Source organism: Vulpes vulpes, chromosome 4 (genome assembly GCF_048418805.1).
Source record: "Vulpes vulpes isolate BD-2025 chromosome 4, VulVul3, whole genome shotgun sequence".
NCBI classification, from domain to species: Eukaryota; Metazoa; Chordata; class Mammalia; order Carnivora; family Canidae; genus Vulpes; species Vulpes vulpes.
Genome location: NC_132783.1, coordinates 66,566,143 through 66,583,021, shown reverse-complemented (window position 1 = coordinate 66,583,021; position 16,879 = coordinate 66,566,143). Strand labels below are relative to the sequence as shown.

At 42.1% G+C, this 16,879-nt stretch overlaps 1 protein-coding gene across 15 annotated transcripts in view; it reads right to left on the bottom strand.

Annotated features, from left to right (window-relative positions):
• The window catches only part of SIPA1L2 (signal induced proliferation associated 1 like 2), a 212,841-nt gene that overhangs the window by 10,911 nt on the left and 185,051 nt on the right, over positions 1-16,879 (bottom strand). For all 15 annotated transcript variants that reach the window (XM_072755961.1, XM_072755966.1, XM_072755970.1 and 12 more), the window contains 2 exons: positions 14,889-15,108; positions 5,598-5,729 (listed from right to left, as the gene is read on the bottom strand). In XM_072755961.1, the coding sequence (XP_072612062.1) occupies positions 5,598-5,729; positions 14,889-15,108 (352 nt within the window). The remainder of the gene's footprint in view (positions 1-5,597; positions 5,730-14,888; positions 15,109-16,879) is intronic.

The following is a 16,879-nucleotide window of genomic DNA, read 5'->3' as shown; positions in this document are numbered from 1 at the left end:
CTCCAAGAAGATTAATTTCTATTTTTTTTTGAATCATTACTATGCTGTTTAGTTATTATTTACGGTAGACTTTTTGTGGAATATTTTTATCTATTTCCAACTGGATGCAACTAAGCTTTTTAACATATCCTTTAGATATGTGAATTGAAGTTGTACTAAACCTACACATTAATTCAGGAAATGAATTGATTCATCATCTTGACCATAAGCTTCCCATCCGTTCTTTGCATATATAGGACTTTCCAGTTACTGAAATGTCCTTTGCTTTCTCGAATTAGAACTCTAATGATGGCTTAATTTCCAAAGAACGTATAATTTGATCTTGCAGATACAGCTAGGGTGCCTTCTGTCTACAAACACTGTTATGGGCACATGGTAGCCCTCACACCAAGAGGCAGAGCCTACCTCCCACCTCCAGGATCTCAGCTGACTTTGGGACTTGCTTTGACCAATAGCATGTGGGGGATACAATGTTCTGAGTCCTCCCAGACCAGGAGGCCCTGAGACATCATGTAGCTTCTGCTTTTGCTCTCCTGATTGGATTCCTTGAGTCACATGGGAAGAAGTAGAATTGCCATGCTGGAGACAGGGGTCCAGCCAGAGACCAGCTGAACATATCAGTGAAGTCACCTTCCAGCTGAGCTCCCACTGAATATGGCTGCATGTGTGATCCCAGCTGAAACCAGAGGGAACCCAACCAACCTACAGAATCATGAGACATAAGCCCTTGTTCCCAGCCATAAATTTTCGGGTGGTTTTTATACAGAAATAGATAACTGAAAAAAATTAACAACCCTTTGAGACAAGGCTTACAAAATATGAGATCTATTTTAAAACCTCTCACCTACTTTGTTTTATAATCTTGGATACTTTCTTTTTTGAAATTTATTTTTTTAGTTCAAGTATAAGTAATGGTGTTATATTAGTTTTAGGTGTACAATAGGTTCAGCAATTCTATACTTGTGCTCATCAGGGTAAGTGTCCTCTTAATTTGAATAATTTCTTTTTTATCTTTCGTATTTTCTAGATACAGAAGCATATGTATAAATGGTTTGTTACCTCCAAAATTCATTCCTTTTTTCTTTGCATTGCTTGTATAAATGTCAAGTATTTCACTACAGAATGAAAGGACAGAGTCTCAACGGATGACACTGTTTAGTTTCTGGACTGAAGGTATCTGCTTATAAAACCATTTCCCACTAAGTATTTTATAACTACTGGGAATAAAGTAGTTCTTCATTAGTTTTTAACGGTATCTCTCAAATCTCAATTTTTATCAAGAAATAGGTCCTAATTCTACTAGGTATATACACCCTTCTTGGGAAATCGGTACAATAACATTTACTTATTTCATTTACTGTAACTTTTTGTAATAGAAGTTTTTCTTTTGTTATACTGGCTAAACTCTTGCCAATAACAATGGATAATCTTTCCAATCTCCTACTGAATTTCATCTAAGGTTGACATTGCTATTAACGACTGAGGTTGTCTTAGGATTTTTCTCTTCTTGTGTGTTAGCAGTAAATAATTCTCTCATGCTGTTTTTGGCTGCTCCTGAATTTCAAGAACAATTTATATGGGGACACCACTATTTTTTTAAGCTTTGAAAACAATGAACTCTAAACATATTAGTTTCAGGTAACATTTTCGATGCCCTCCATCTTTGGGCCATTGACAGTTTTTTATGCTCCCCCCTTTGTTTTCTTGCAAGAAATACCCAATTATCTTATTCATCATATTTCTTCCTATATAGCTACCTGACATTCCTTCATAACTTTTTAAATTTCTCTTATGTATTGGTGAATGCTCATTTCTTTTCTCATTCTACTCTTGTTCATTTGTATTTTCCATTTTTTGACCAGTTATGTTGCTTTAAAAATATCCTAGGAAAAAATTAATCATTGCTTTTATTTATAAATTGCACTGAAAATTCATTTGCCAGTTCACAAAAAAATCTATTTGATTTCTTTCTTTTTTGTTTGCTTTTGCAGCTTTTGTAGAATCTTTTTGAAGTATAGTTAACTTGGTTAATTTTCATGGGGTATTTTTTCCCCATTTAAATATGTTCCTGAAAACAGTACATTTTTGTTTAAGGATTATTCTCTGGCTGCAATCCAAAGATTTTAATAGGTAGCATCTTTTTATTATCACTTACTAAAAAGAAAAAAATGCCCTTGTATTCCCAAATGCTGCTTAGAATCATGATTATGAATTACATTAAGAGTCTTCCAAAAGGGGATAATTTTTTGTTTGTGTTTTTCTTCTATTTTTCTTACTTAATTCTATTTCCATTGCCTTGTGGCCAGAAGCACGGGGACATGCTTGTTTTTGGAGAAGCTTCACTCATGGTAACAGAGTATCCGTTATGTACCAACAGAGTTTGGATATATTTAAGCAGCCCTGATTGGGGCAGATTAGATTGGTGCTCCTGCTCTATTCTAGAATGGCATAGTAAAAAATCTAAATTCTTACACTCATGTATCCAGTGTCAATTTTAGCTCTTAAACAAAGGTAAATGCATCATATGCAAAGTGTGGAACATAAACAGATCAACGGGGGAGAGGCATACCTGCTTGGATGAATCTCACTGGTGGATACAAGGGTCATGGTGTTAATAGGCAGACACATTCTATTTTTTGAAATGTGTTTTCAGATGTGTTGACTACTTATGTAGATGTATGGGCACAGCATTATTCCAAGGTTGCTCTGAGCTCAGGAAGGCATTTTGAACTGCCTTTATTAGTGTGTAACAATTATGCAGACACTTTTTTTTTATTTGGACTATCTTTATCATGTTTAGTCTAGCTCAGAAATGGCTCTGGGAACTGGTACGAAAAGATCAAGTCACAGGCAGGGCAACTGGGTTATCTCGGTGAAGACATTTCTCTCCAAAGTGCTGAGGTGACTGATGATGCCCATTTGCCACCACACCAGCGGATGTCAGGGTGGAACTGACACCAACACAAGAGAAGCTGATTAGCAAAAGTCTAGAGTTGCAAATTCCCACTGTTATTTTCTCAAGGTGAATGCCGCCTTATAGGGTAGCACTGAAAATTAACTGGAATTTTGAAATACAAACTATAAACATTTGGAAACTTCAGGAAGGTCAGACAGCCAAAGTCCTCTCCCTCGGCAGAGAGAATTCCACATTCTCTCTGTTCCACATTCTCTCTGCATTGGCACCTGAGCACCAGTTATCTGGTGTTTCCACACCATGCTTTTGGTGCCATGCTCTATGGGTGCCAACTTCCCCCTAGACTCTAACTTCAGCTTATAACTACTTTCTGAAGAACAGGACTGCAGAAGTGGAGGCTTACGACTGTCAAAGCCTTATGTGTTCTTTGGTAAAGGTCTTCATTTTATGGACAAGAAGCCTGAATGAAGCCTAAAGCAGTCATGGACCTCTGAGGATTACGGTGGAACATCCACTTTGGGCCCAATGTGTGGCCATTATGGTACTTGTCCGAGGCCCACAGCCCAGCAGCTGACCATGACTATGACCAGAGTCTTGAGGTTGATACCTTCATCTTGGCTATATACACCATTTTGCTTCTTCCACTTCCTGCTCTTACTTAGCCTGTCTCCGGACAAGATCCGTTTCACAGGAGTAATTTTATTCTGAAGAGGTAAAAGGGAACTAAGCACTAAATGGGGGGGGGGGGGGTAGTGTATGGATCCAGAGATAAACCGATAAATATTGTTTTAAATCTGAAAAATGAGCATAAAATGCAAAGGACCTTCAGAGGTCAAAAACTATGCCCTGAGTTGGTATAGCTCAGGTGTCCTGTGCAATTGATACCTACATACTCCTTGGGACTAGCTCTTCTCATTTAGTTATCTCACTGTGTGCTTGATAAATAAAGGTAAGATGAATAAAACAAGCAGCCTTCCCTTGAGACATTCATCACCTAATAAGATGACACAGACAAGTGAATAAAGCAAAATTCAGTGTGGTAAGTACCATGCAAATATTTATGCTGTGGAGAACACTGCAGAGAACAGAATAGATGTTCTTATATTCTCCTGGTGGCAGTAAGACAACACAGTGTGTTCAGAACATGCCAGAGAAAATGCTATTACCTGCTGCCTGGGTTGCTCTAGACAGAGGTAAAGACCATGGTCCTGCCCTTTGGGGCAAGGCTGCATCTAGGTCAGTTTGGAAGTATAGAAGTAACTGGGCCACGGGCCTGGGGTTCTATAACCAACTTTGGGTAATGTCAAGGGAATAAAGACTGCATCACAGAGCAGATGGGACATTCTGAGACTTCCACGTGGAGTACTTTGCAAGGTGGTGAACCAAAGACCCTCACTCCTATTAAGGGAGCAGTAAGAGCCTGTTCATTTTGCATAAGTTTCCTAACAGAATTTTGCTTTACTTATCTACTGGAGCTAAATGTCCCTGGCGTCTGAATTAACTTGCTAGTAGCCTTCGCCCCCCCGCACCGCAAAGCTTACCTACCTAAAGACAAAGATCCCAGTAACTTACAGCAAATCTACTGGCAGGCTGCCCTGGCAGGGCAAGCTTGCTAAGATTGAGGGGTAAGTAAAGCAGCCTGACTTGGAAGCCCACCTGCCACTCCTGGAAAAGGAACCTGCCTTTGTTTCCTAGATGAAGCTTGGACAGCATGGGTGATGGGGGGCAAGCTGCCAGAGCCTAAGAAGGTAAGTCAACGGGGAGCGGGAGAGAAGAGATGGGTTGCTCAGGCAGCTGCAGCCCCTCCTGTGGGGACGGCCTCAAACACTGAACTCCACCGGGACGCTGCGGCCCAGGTGCATGGGGATTCTCCAACAGGCCCTACTGAAATGGCCCTGTGTCCCTTGTCAGTTTTACCAGTCATCTCAGGAGCAGCTGTAATCTTAGAAGAACAGCATCGGCAAATGGCAAAGATCATAATCCCGGGTCATTTGTTCTCTTCTTACCCACAGGTAAGGTCCTGAGGATGTGGGTGAAGCATCTTCCTTGTTTGGGTCTACCTTGACCCGTGAGCTAGAAAAAAGGTATTTCCTACCGAGCAGCTTCAACCTTCTAAAATTCACGTCAGTGTGGCAGCTGGAGGAGTCCTGAGAGGAGTGTGCCCAGCTACTCTAAGGGACCACACTGTTGGAGGAGGAAGCTGAGGCCCAGACAGGGAGGGCCAGGGGCTTGGGTTGGGCAGATCATGTTGCACCTGCATTTATGCCAAGCCACCAGACACCTCATGTGTGCCCATCTTGCCAAGCTAGGCAGTGTCAGCCTCTGAAGGCCTTTCCTCTCTAGCTTCCCTCATCACACTCAGAGGAAAGAGATGATCTATGCCCTACATATACAACCTCCACATTTCAGGTAAGAAGACAGGTCAGAGAGGAAGAGTGACTTGTCCCAGGTCATAGCTGGGGCCTCATGTGGAATTCAGGTTTGGGGTCCTCTGCCTAGTGCTCATTTCACGAAACGGCATGGTGTCTCCAAGGAAATATCCTTAGTCACAGCTCAGGCCTTCCCCTGCTTGTTTTCATCCATGAAGATGTGCCAAGTATCCGAAACATTAACACAGACAATCCCAAATAGAGCCATGTTCCCTGCGTGGCCGCCCCAGGCCCTGGAGGCTGCGAGTCTTTACCTTCAAATGCCCGTGCCGCGTCCACAAGGTGGGACCAATCTAAGCCCGTGGCCGTGTCCGGGAGGGGCATCAGGCCAGGATCTGCACACTTGGACTTATCCGATAAGGACCCATCGGAGAACCAGAACTCATCTGAACAGAAACAAAACAGGAGTGTCAGTTGCATGGTAGTGCAGGGCACAGGCAGCCCCTCCGAGGGGCCGGGGACTTCTTCCAGCAGACCCTCTGCCCCCAGTGAGAAAGGGGATAGCATGGTGCAGTTATCCAAAAGACACATGGCTGGAAAGACAGAGGTCTGTAGAGAAGCATGACCTACTGACTCATTTAGAGGTTGGCCAGCAACACGCAGAGATGGAAGAGATTCCAGAAAGGACTAGCTGGATGGTACAGTATTGAAATCTGACAGTTTCCTTCCAGGGCAGGTTTCTCGTGGGGACATCCATCCGAGTTGGACTAGCTGCAGGATTGATTCCTGTTTTCTGTAGGCATTACTTCCCCCTTTCAAGTGTTGCAAACTTCTATTGAACACAAGATTTGGTACAGTCTCTCTCTAGCCTGATGGTTTAAAAAGCTTCCTGAGCACCACACGTTCAAGATGCCCCAGTTATCAGTTTATTAGAAAAATGCAGAAGGGCTAACTTTGCCTTCATTAACAGGCCAGAAAGAGAAGACACAGTCTTTTCTCATGCTATGCCCAAATACGGTGGTTGGACTGCTGTGCCGCCTCACTGAGCCAGCTTGATTACCAACTAAACCAGAAACACCTCGTCGTCCACCATGGAATTTTGTCTGTCCTTTGTCTGTATGAACTGACCTTTTAGTTTTTTTTTTCACCTGACATCACGGGACTTGAAGTGTTTATGCCATTGATAAAACTCGTTAGAACTCACTACGCATCTGAGGACAAATTTTTCAAAGGCTTCAACTGGACTTTCTCTGACATATCTTTTTCTGAACCTGCCCAAAACGTCGCAAGCAGCTGCTTGTGAACACATCTGCCTAATGAGACCAATCAAAATAATGACCACCTGGCTGGCTGAGCCTGCAATTAAGTTAAGTAAGGGGCATAATTAACCCAAGGCACCTGCAATTTTTGTTCCCACACCCTTTGGGGTAGCTGTGAAATGCTGGCATCTGGAGGGAGAGCAAGCAGTGGTGTTTGACCTTGACTCTGAAGGGCACTAACGGTCTTCCACCTGCTTGATACCTTCACGGGCAGCTCTCAGCCTTCCTCCACACGGTGCTGCTAAACCCACCCAATCATGCTATTTTCAGCACTACCACATTTAGCCATGGTAATACAAAACCAACTTAGTCCTGGCCCCCACTGTGAAGGGAATCCAGTTACGGACGCTCTGTATGCAACGCTCCTGCCATGCTCCCTTGCCACAGGCTCATCTTCTTTGAAACAAGAACCATTTGTACGTGGTCTATATGTTCAGTCCTCGTCCAGGCCACGGGGGAAACAAGGAACTACATAAGGAGCTAAGCTGGAGTGCCAGCCAGGAGTGCCATGCTCTCCTGACCCAGGGAGGAAGGAACTGAGCAGAGTTGGACTGAAGCCCCTCCCAAGCCTCAGGGCTTCAATCAGAAGTTTAGGGTTCAACCTCCAGGCAGAAAGGTCAGGAAGCCCAGGGATCTGCTATCACTTCTTTTGTCTTTCAAACACACTGGCTGCTTTGCTTAAAGCAGGTTTTCCACTCAGCATACAGGGATTATTTGACTGGGTGGCAGTTGTATTTGTTACTGATTTCCGTGTGACCCAATAAGGTGAAGAGAGTGGCAGCCCCGTGAAGGGTGCATCAGGCAGGCTATAACCTATGTCCCTCGGGGCACTCACCTGCTCCCTCTGCCTCCCCTTCCCTCCCTGGAGAAGAATACAGCTAGGACTGGAGAATTATTCAGCTAAATGAACATTTCTATAGAAAGTATACTCTGACAGTCATGCTTTACTAAGAAATGCAAACTTGAGGATTTTCTTTGCTTTTTTAGACAATCCTTCACCTGAGCTTCTGGCATCATAAAGCCTAAAATCAAGCCAAAGGCATGCTTGCCTGTGCAGTCAGTCTACCTTGTTCCTGGCCGCCACCAGACAACACCATCCTTCCTGGCTCTCACAGGAGCCAGGTGAAAAGAGGGGCAGAATGCAAACTGAAAGGGGCACTAGGCTAACATCCCTGTCCCCAGTCCGCATGCACCTCCAGCAGTTGTGTGCTCCAAGAGCCACCCTCCCCACACCAAGGGAGTACTGGCAGTCCTGGGATGCTCTGATGATTCTTGAGCTGCTGGAGATTCCATGATATGTGGCCATCTGTAATTGAGACAAGGCACAAACTTGAATCCCGGTGGCCAGGAAGCCAGAGCCCAGAGTGAGTGAGTGAGTGTGCCCAGCTATTCACCCAGCAGGGCAGGTCAACCAGCGCCACAGCTTTGCTTGCTGCTGCCCTGTACACAAGCCAAGCAGAGGCCACTTGCAAAGCATGTGATGACTCGGAGACCTGGGAAGGTCTTGGGGAGTAAGTTTAACAAGCAGAGGCGTGCCCAGGGCATGCTAACTTCTTCCAGCTTGTGTGGAGAGGCAGGGAGCAAAAGGAGGGAAATACAGTTTGTGGTCTTTCTTCTTTATCACAAACGACTACCCTTCCTCCCTGGTTCGTGAATGGAACTTTTGTGTTTACTTGAGACTATGGAACTGGCAAAGACGATCAGTAGATTAGAAGTCTCCTCTCCCCCAGGGTTTACTTGGAGTGTATCCGCTGACGTGTCCATCTGGGATGTTCACTAAGTGACTACTGTCTGCCTCGTGTTATGTTTGGGACAGCAGTGGCTGAGGTAGACAAAGCCCATCCCCTCTCGAAGCTTACAAGTGATGGGGGGGGGGGGAATAAACAAAAAAACAGGGAAGTAAAGTCTTCTAAAGAAAACAAAATGGGGATGGGAATGAGGTGCCTGATAGCATGTTGGGGGATTGCTGATCTCAGGAGGCGGCATCGCCAAGGAGCTGATTGGTGGAGAGCACAGTTCAGGTAGAAAGCTCCTGGGATTTGAATCAAAATCTATCACCTGTCAGTGTGCAGGAGGAACCTAGTGTCAACGACAGTCTCCTTAAATGACGTATAAGAGCGCCGACAAATTTTTCTCTGGATTATCACAATGAAAAAGCACCTCAATTTCTTTTCAATTGTTTGGAAAATCATATAACTGGCAGAAAAAAATACCTTTTTTTTTTGTCTGAGACTCCAAACCACCACAAATTCTTTATAATACTTTTAATGGACATTAGGTATCACTACTGCCATCACCTAGATGATGCTTACTGAGCATCTTCTATATTCCAGGCACCACCAGGTACTATATTAGCACCCAGGGAGAGAATGACCAGTGAGACCCAGGTTTGGCCCCTGAGAAGCCCGGTCAGCAAGCAGATGAGCCCTGCTGGTGCTGGTGTGGGGGTGTCTGGTATGGCCCACGCAGTAAGTACCTCTAACCTTGGTGCATACCACAGCAGCTGTGACTGGATAGTTTCCTGAGCTTTACAGAGGAGAAGGAAAAGGTACCACTTGCCTTAGGTATCAAAGCCTGTTACTTCAAATTCCGCTCTCCAAAGCTAGCCTTCTGTCAGCAGCACACACTGCTTCTTTTGACCAATTCAAAGAAGAAAGTAGCTTGTGGATTCTGAAGGATGGCTCATGTCCAGGCACTGAGGCTGGGGCCCCCTCCTCTCCAGCCCAGACACTGATCTTGTAGCTTCCTGTTTGTTTAGCCATGACAGGAAAGCCCTGCCCATCTCTATCAAGTCTGACTTTATTTGTTGTTATAAATTTTGAGGAGCCTTCCTGATGGTCAGATAGCTGAAATTTTGCAGTTTCTCTTAAAAAACCAGAGAACATGGAGAACATTTGGAAAAGGGAAACAAATGCCCTACTGAATCAGTCAAACCATGCCATTGTAGGGTGGCATCCACAGATATCTTCTATAATGCCAACTGTAGCAAGGGTCATCTTCTGCCTTCTAGCAGCTCTTAACCACCTATGCTCCCCCATACTGAACCTATACCTGGGACTGCAGCATCTTACGTGAATACTGAAGGAAAGGAAAATACTCATTTTATTTATTTTTAAATTCTCCCCCTATTTAAGCTTCAAGGGGCATCTTTAGGGAGGTGCCTAGGTTGAAACTACACGATATGGAAACACACGTAAATTGATGCTTCTTCTTATCTTTGGAAACTTAAGAACTCTTGTGAGTCTTGGTTCATAAGAAGATTTCTACAATTCCCTGGAGAGCTTTCATCTCCATAAAAACCCAGGAATTTTCACAAAAGACCCCAAATAGCTTAAGCAACCTTGAAAAAGAAAAGCAAATCTGTAGGTATCACAATTCCATATTTCAAGTTCTATCACAGAGCTGTAGTGATCAAACAATGTGGTACTGGCACAAAAACAGACACATAGATCAATGGAACAGAAGAAATACCTCAGAAATAAACCCAAAACTATACGGTCAATTAATGTTTGACAAAGGAGGCAAGAATATGCAAGGGCTGAATATGCATGCAGCCACATGCAGAAGGATGAAACTGGACCACTTTCTTCCACTAAACATTAAAATAAATTCAAAATGGATTTAGAACTTAAATATGAATCCTAAAACCATAAACATTCTAGAAGAGAGCAGAGGCAGTAATTTCTCTGACACTGGCCACAGTAATTTCTTTCTAGATATGTCTCCTGAGGCAAGGGAAACAAAAACAAAAATAAACTATTGGAATTACAGCAAAATAAAAAGCTTCTACAAAGCAGTGGAAAAAAATCAACAAACCTAAGACAACCTACTGAATGGGAGAAGATATGTGCAAATAAGACATCTGATAAAGGATTAATATCCAAAATATATAAAGAACTTACACAACTCAACACCAAAGAATAATAATCCAGCTAAAGATGGGCAGAATACAGGAACAGATATTTCTCCAAAGACAGCATCTGGATGGCTAACAGACACATGAAAATATGCTCAACATCACTCATCATCAGGGAAATGCAAATTAAAACTACAATGAGATATCACCTTACATCTGTCAGAATGGCTAAAAACAACACAAGAAACAAGAGTTGACAGGATGTGGAGAAAAAGGAACCCTCATGCACTGCTGCTGGTGGGAATGCAAACTGGTACAGCCACTGTGGAAAATAATATGGCATTTCCTCAAAAAATCGAAATAGAACCTACATATGATCCAGTTGCATTTGGGTATTGCATTACTGGGTATTTATCCAAAGAATATGAAAACACTAATTCGAGGCAATGCATGCATCCCTATGTTTACAGCAACACTATCTACAATAGCCTAGCTATGGAAGCAGCCCAAGTGTCCACCAACAGATGGATAAAGAAGATGTGGTATGTATGTGTACGTACACACACACACACACGGAGGAATATTATTCAGCCATACGGAACAATGAAATCTTTCCATTTGCAACAGTATGGATGTATGGAGAGAATATAATGCTAAGTGAAACAAGTCAGAGAAAAAAAATACTCTATGATTTCACTCATATGGAATTTAAGAGACAAAACAAAGGTAAAAAAGAGACAAACCAGAAAATAGACTCTTAACTACAGAAAAGAAACTGATGGTCACCAGAGGGGAGGCAGATGGGAGGATGGGTGAAAAAGGTGATGGGGATTAAGAGTACATTTATCATGATGAGCACTGAGTAATACATAGAATTGCTGAGTCACCATATTGTACCCCAAAACTAATGTAACAGTGTATATTAACTGTACTGGAATTAAAAGAAAAAGAAAAAAAAATTATAAAAAGAAAAAATAAGAACAACAGTTTTCAGAAGGGAACATGAAGGATGTAAAAAGCCTTCCTATTATTCCCTTGAAGGCTCTCTTCCCGTTTCAGATATTGTTGAATCTTGAAAATGGATTTTTTAATCAGCCTTTGGCAGTTCTGTCGAGGATATATTCTCTTATGGCATTCTGCAGAAATAAGATTATTGATATACTTTGTTATTGTTTTAAAATGATGTATCTAAAATGGCAGAATTTTTATAAGAAACATTTACCAAGAAAAAAATTGAAAATAAATTAAAAAAAATCAGAAATTCTCTTTAAACATGTTGGGAACCTGTCAATGCTCGGGACTACACTGAATAAAGTGGGTTGCCCAACAGGAATACTTCTCAATATCACTGGTTATCTGGCCTGTGAACCATGTGTCCAAAGGGCCACTCCCCATTTCTTTCTATCTGGGCCATGGAAGAAATCTTGTTCTGAAATCCAATAATAAGAAAGGAAAACAGAGGCCCCAAATGCAGTGCAGAAATATTTCAGAATTCTTTTCAACTGCTTGATTGGTCATAGTTCTACACCTCCAAATTGGGGAACTAATGATCCAGCACATTTTGGTTGCTCCACAGGAAATATATATGAATCATGGCATGAATCACACCCGAAATGTATTTGTGAAGTACCTGTCTCACCAGGTTGAATTAAGATCTCAGTCTTGAGAGAAGAAAGATTCTGAGGTTCAAATTTGGGACATTTACCAGCTAAAAATATCTGAACGAGGAGCCTGTGATTACTGTTATAGTTATAGAAGCATGTAGAAAAGCTGTAGCAATATTTACTGTCGGAGATGAACTTACCGAACCTTTCTCTGCACTACCCTTACTCCAAATTAGGAACGAATCTCTGTAGTGACAGATTCTTTCTTTGAGGATCCCAGGCTAGGAATGCTCAGGTTTTAAAGCTTCTCAGGAGAACACGTATGCCTTCTGAGTTTCTGTCTAGCTCTATGTGGCTCCTGGCCATCCGGTGTTAGAAGGTGGATAGAATTGGCCTCCCCCTCCAAACTTTTACATGAAGCCAAGTCTCTGAGAAGCTCAGAGAAACAACTGGAAAACCTCAACTAGTCCTCACTTCTCACACACATCTGTTGTTCCAGTTTCAAACTACTCTGCAAGAGTCTGATCTTCTCACCGAGGCTCAGCTGAGTGACCAGAGAGCACAGAAAGTGAAGAATGAGTAAAATGTGACAAGGAGTCACAAAAGTAATGACCACACAGGAGAGTGCAGGAGTCAGACACAGCACCAAACATCGGCAGCTCTCTCGTTTACATTTTACACTTCACTCATTGAGCCGAGAGAGAATTTTTCTGAGTAGGTTTTTTTTTTTAAGATTTTATTTATTTGACAGAGAGGGAGAGAGAGAGAGAGAGAGCACAAGCAGGGGGAGCAGTAGAGGGAGAGGGAGAAGCAGACTTCCCACTGAGCAGGGAGACTGATGCGGGGCTTGACCCCAGGACCCTGTGGTCATGACCTGAGCCAAAGCAAGAGGCTTAACCAACTGAGCCACCCAGGTGCCCCTCTGAGTAGTTTCTTAAGTAAACTGGAGAAGTCCCACTGCCAGATGAGGTTCTGTTAAAGAGCAAATAGCAAGGATCACTCTTATTCTTTTCCTAGAGAAATGAATAATGACAACAAGTAGAGCAGCTTTGAACTTGGATGATGAATTAGTTACATATCCTGCTGGTTTCCTACTTGTGCGTTTACACTTTTAAAATACTAAAAAAAGGAGGCAGTCCTTCAGTCAGTGGATGGATGAATAAACTGTGGTCCATCCAGACAATGGAATATTACTCAGCACTAAAGAGGAGTAAGCTTTTCAGGCCATGAACAGACATACAGGCAGGACCAGCCTAAAAAGACTACATGCTTTAGGATTCCAAATCTATGGCATTCTGGAAAAGGCAAAACAATGGAGCCAGGAAAAGGATCAGTGGTTGCCAGAGGTTGGGCGGAGGAAGCTTCGGATGAACAGGCAAAGCACAGAGGATTTTTAGGGAAGTAAAACTATCGTGTATGATACTATAATGGTGGATACACGGCATGTTACTTCATCCAGACCCACAGAATGGACAGCACCAAGAGTGAATCCTAATGTAAACTACGGACTCTGGGTGATGATGATGTGTTGATGCAGATTCACAGATTCTAGCAAATGTGTCCTGTTGACGGATATTGATCGTGAGAGAGGCCGTGCCTGTGTGGGAACTCCCTGTGCCTTCTGCTAAATTTTGCCGTAAACCTAAAACTGCTCTAAAAAAATCCATAAAAAAGAAAAAGTAAAGCTAAAAAAAAAAAAGATACATATCTTTCACATGGAAGCAAATAAAGGGTACGACACGAGAACTGTCGTACGCATAGGCCACCAATTTCATGAGCACACATCAAGCATTTTTGAATGAAAGAAACTACATTTGCAAGAAAATAGCTTCACTGATTTTATGAAAGCTTTCAAGAGGACATTAAAGTTACCTATTTACAAAAAAGGAAAAACATTTAGAGGATTATTAGGTTATTAGAATGTGTTTGACCTTTCATACAGTTATCAAGAAGGAGTTTAAAGGTTTCTCCAATTTAGGCAAATGGACTCGTTATAATAGGCAGGATATTATGTTACTTAAAGAAATAGATTATGAATTTTATGAAACAAGGTTCATTTCCAATTATGTTAAACATCAGAAGAAGCATTATTAGAACATTTATTTCATTTAGCCTGAGACTTCTATGTATATTATGAAGTTCAAATTGGTTTTAAAGATAATGCTTTTTATGATGAAGCAAGGAAAAAACCTGATAATGAATATATTTCTGATTAAATCCTCATTCTTCCTGTACAATAGAAATTAAACTCTGAAAAAAAGGAAATAAAGCCAGTGTAAGAAAAATTAGCAAGCTAAAACAGTAACATGTTAATAAGAAACAGACACTAGGTAAATATCAAAGATTTTAGGGTTTGAAGGAAAATCAGGCAGAAATTGCCTAGTTAGTCTCTGACCAGTAAACTGGAATAAACTGGACATGGACTGAGAGCGTGCTCCCTGTCCTAGGTTGAAAACTCAGGTCTCCTGACGCCCATCTACCACCTTGACCACCACCAGGTATTCAATGTCAAGAAGAAACAGAAACAGAAGGTTACCAAACTTGCTTGCTGCCCACCAGAATATCTACCTACTGTGCCATAGTTCTTTCTTTATAAAATCAAGTCTTAAGATATTCATGAGTGTAATAGCTAAGAGATAGATGTCCACTCTGGTGCTTTCATCATATTTTAAAATTACTTAAAAAAAAAAAAAGAAAAAGAAGATACACCAAATAATACATTTATTAAAAAAATGAACCAACCCCTCCCAAAGCTCTATAGGAGATAACCCAAAGAGCCCACACCTATAGAAGCTCAGCAACCCCGACCCCACCCCACACACTTACTTCTTAGGCTCCCCATGCTGGGTGCTGGGTGGGTCCGAGGGGGCAGTGTGCTGTGGTAGGGCGGGGTGGTGCTGAACAGGATGTCGTTGGGCAGGGCTTGGTCCAGTATTGAACTTCGAGAACTGCCAAAGGAAGAGCCTCTCCGATTGCTGCATATGCTCTCGTCAGAGAGGGTGCGATAGAGTGACCGTCTCGGAGATAGGTTCCCATAGAATGAAAACTAGGGGTTAAAACGTGGGGGGAGAATGGGGAAGACAGGCAAGAAAGAGTTAAAGCCTGGAACTGATTGGACTAAATCCGGTGGGTACACACACCACTGTGCTAGCTTCTCTGGGTTGTCCCTAGGCAGGCAGGCACAAAGCATTAGCTCAGGAATGCTAAACCAGGCTTGCAGGTCATGTAGGCAAACACACCAGGGCTCTGGTGCTGTTACTGGATTTGAATGTTTGCCTCCTTTGACATTCTGTGAAATACTATCATGAATTAGACATGCATGGCTTTATTGATTCTGAAATGTTAAATGGAACCTCCATAACCTTAGAGCAGTGCCAGCTCCTGGAAATGGAGAAGGTTGCCATTTCCAGTACAGTTATTTGAAAGCACACATAGCACTGCCTTGATTTTAATTTGAAATGACTATGTTTTAATATTAGACAATTTCTGTACCAATGAACAGCATGTGAGGTTCAATATCATCTAAATAATAATAAAGCTAAATTTTGAACACGGTATAGCTTTCTAGGCCATGCAAACAGGTTCAAGAAAAAGGCTATCAGTCCAGTAAAATCTAGTTGGCTATAAAAATCACCACCCATAAAAGTCTATTACAATTGTTGAAAATGGAGCTATAGTTACTGATCATAACTGGATTTAAGGGAACCACTGAAATGACTGAGTGTTAATCCCAGGTAGGGTGAGGAAAATTCTGACTCAAGAAGCAAACAGTCCAAAGCTCAAGAAAAACTAAATCAAATCTGACTTTCCAACTTCTTCTGCATACCGAACCACATTCCTTTTATATAAACAATAGTAAAAGCCAGAATGTTTGTATCAAACAAATACAGAAACGGCTATTTACATTCATGAGTGCAGCAAGGAGGCTAAAAATATTTCTATTGTTTGTGTTCCTTCCATTGTGTCAGGTCTGTCCAACTGATGAATGGCAACTGGAATGTGTGCAGACTACAAAGTTAAATTTATACTACGAAAAGAAGGTGATTTGTCTTAGAAGGGGGGAAAAAAGGACCCACATGCCAAGGAGAAGCTCATTCCTATAAAAAGAGAAGCTATTTGCACTTTTTGTACAATGGTCTGCACTCAAGCTTATACAGTACCATATACATGATTTGATACAAGTTTAGAAAAAAAAAGACTCATTATGATTGACTTCATCTGGGATTCCCTCTTCACACACACCAGCAGGTCCTTCAGAACATGATTACAGGCGCATTAGATTAAAGCAGCTTTGAGGTAGTATCTAATTAGAGTGTTATTCTAAGAACACAATTAGGTTAATTGCAGTATTGTTTTATTATAGGGAAGACAGAAGCACACAGACTTGGTGTTTACCCTTATCACAGACAACATAGCAATGCCTGATTTTTTTTTTTCCTTTTCCTTTGGACAAGAGAACGTGCAGGATTAGAAGGGAGGACGTCCAGATTCTGTCCCTGACTCTGCCACCGGATCTTTATGTGCACTTCTCATTTCACCATGTGGGGACTCAGTTACTTGCAAAGGGAGGAGACAGAGCTAAATTACCTGCAAGTCCCTTATAATACTTTCCATGACTTCACAAAGTGGGTTAAGGGACTGTAATAATAGTGAAGCTACAATTTGTAACAACACTAAGTAATCTATCATCAGCCCAGGACCACTTTGTTATGAATGAAGGTGTGTCAACCAACGTGAGGTTGGCTTATCAGACTGACACATGGCCTTCCCATGGGGCTGCTGCACAGTTCCATATTTACAGTGTCCCAGCCTGGAGC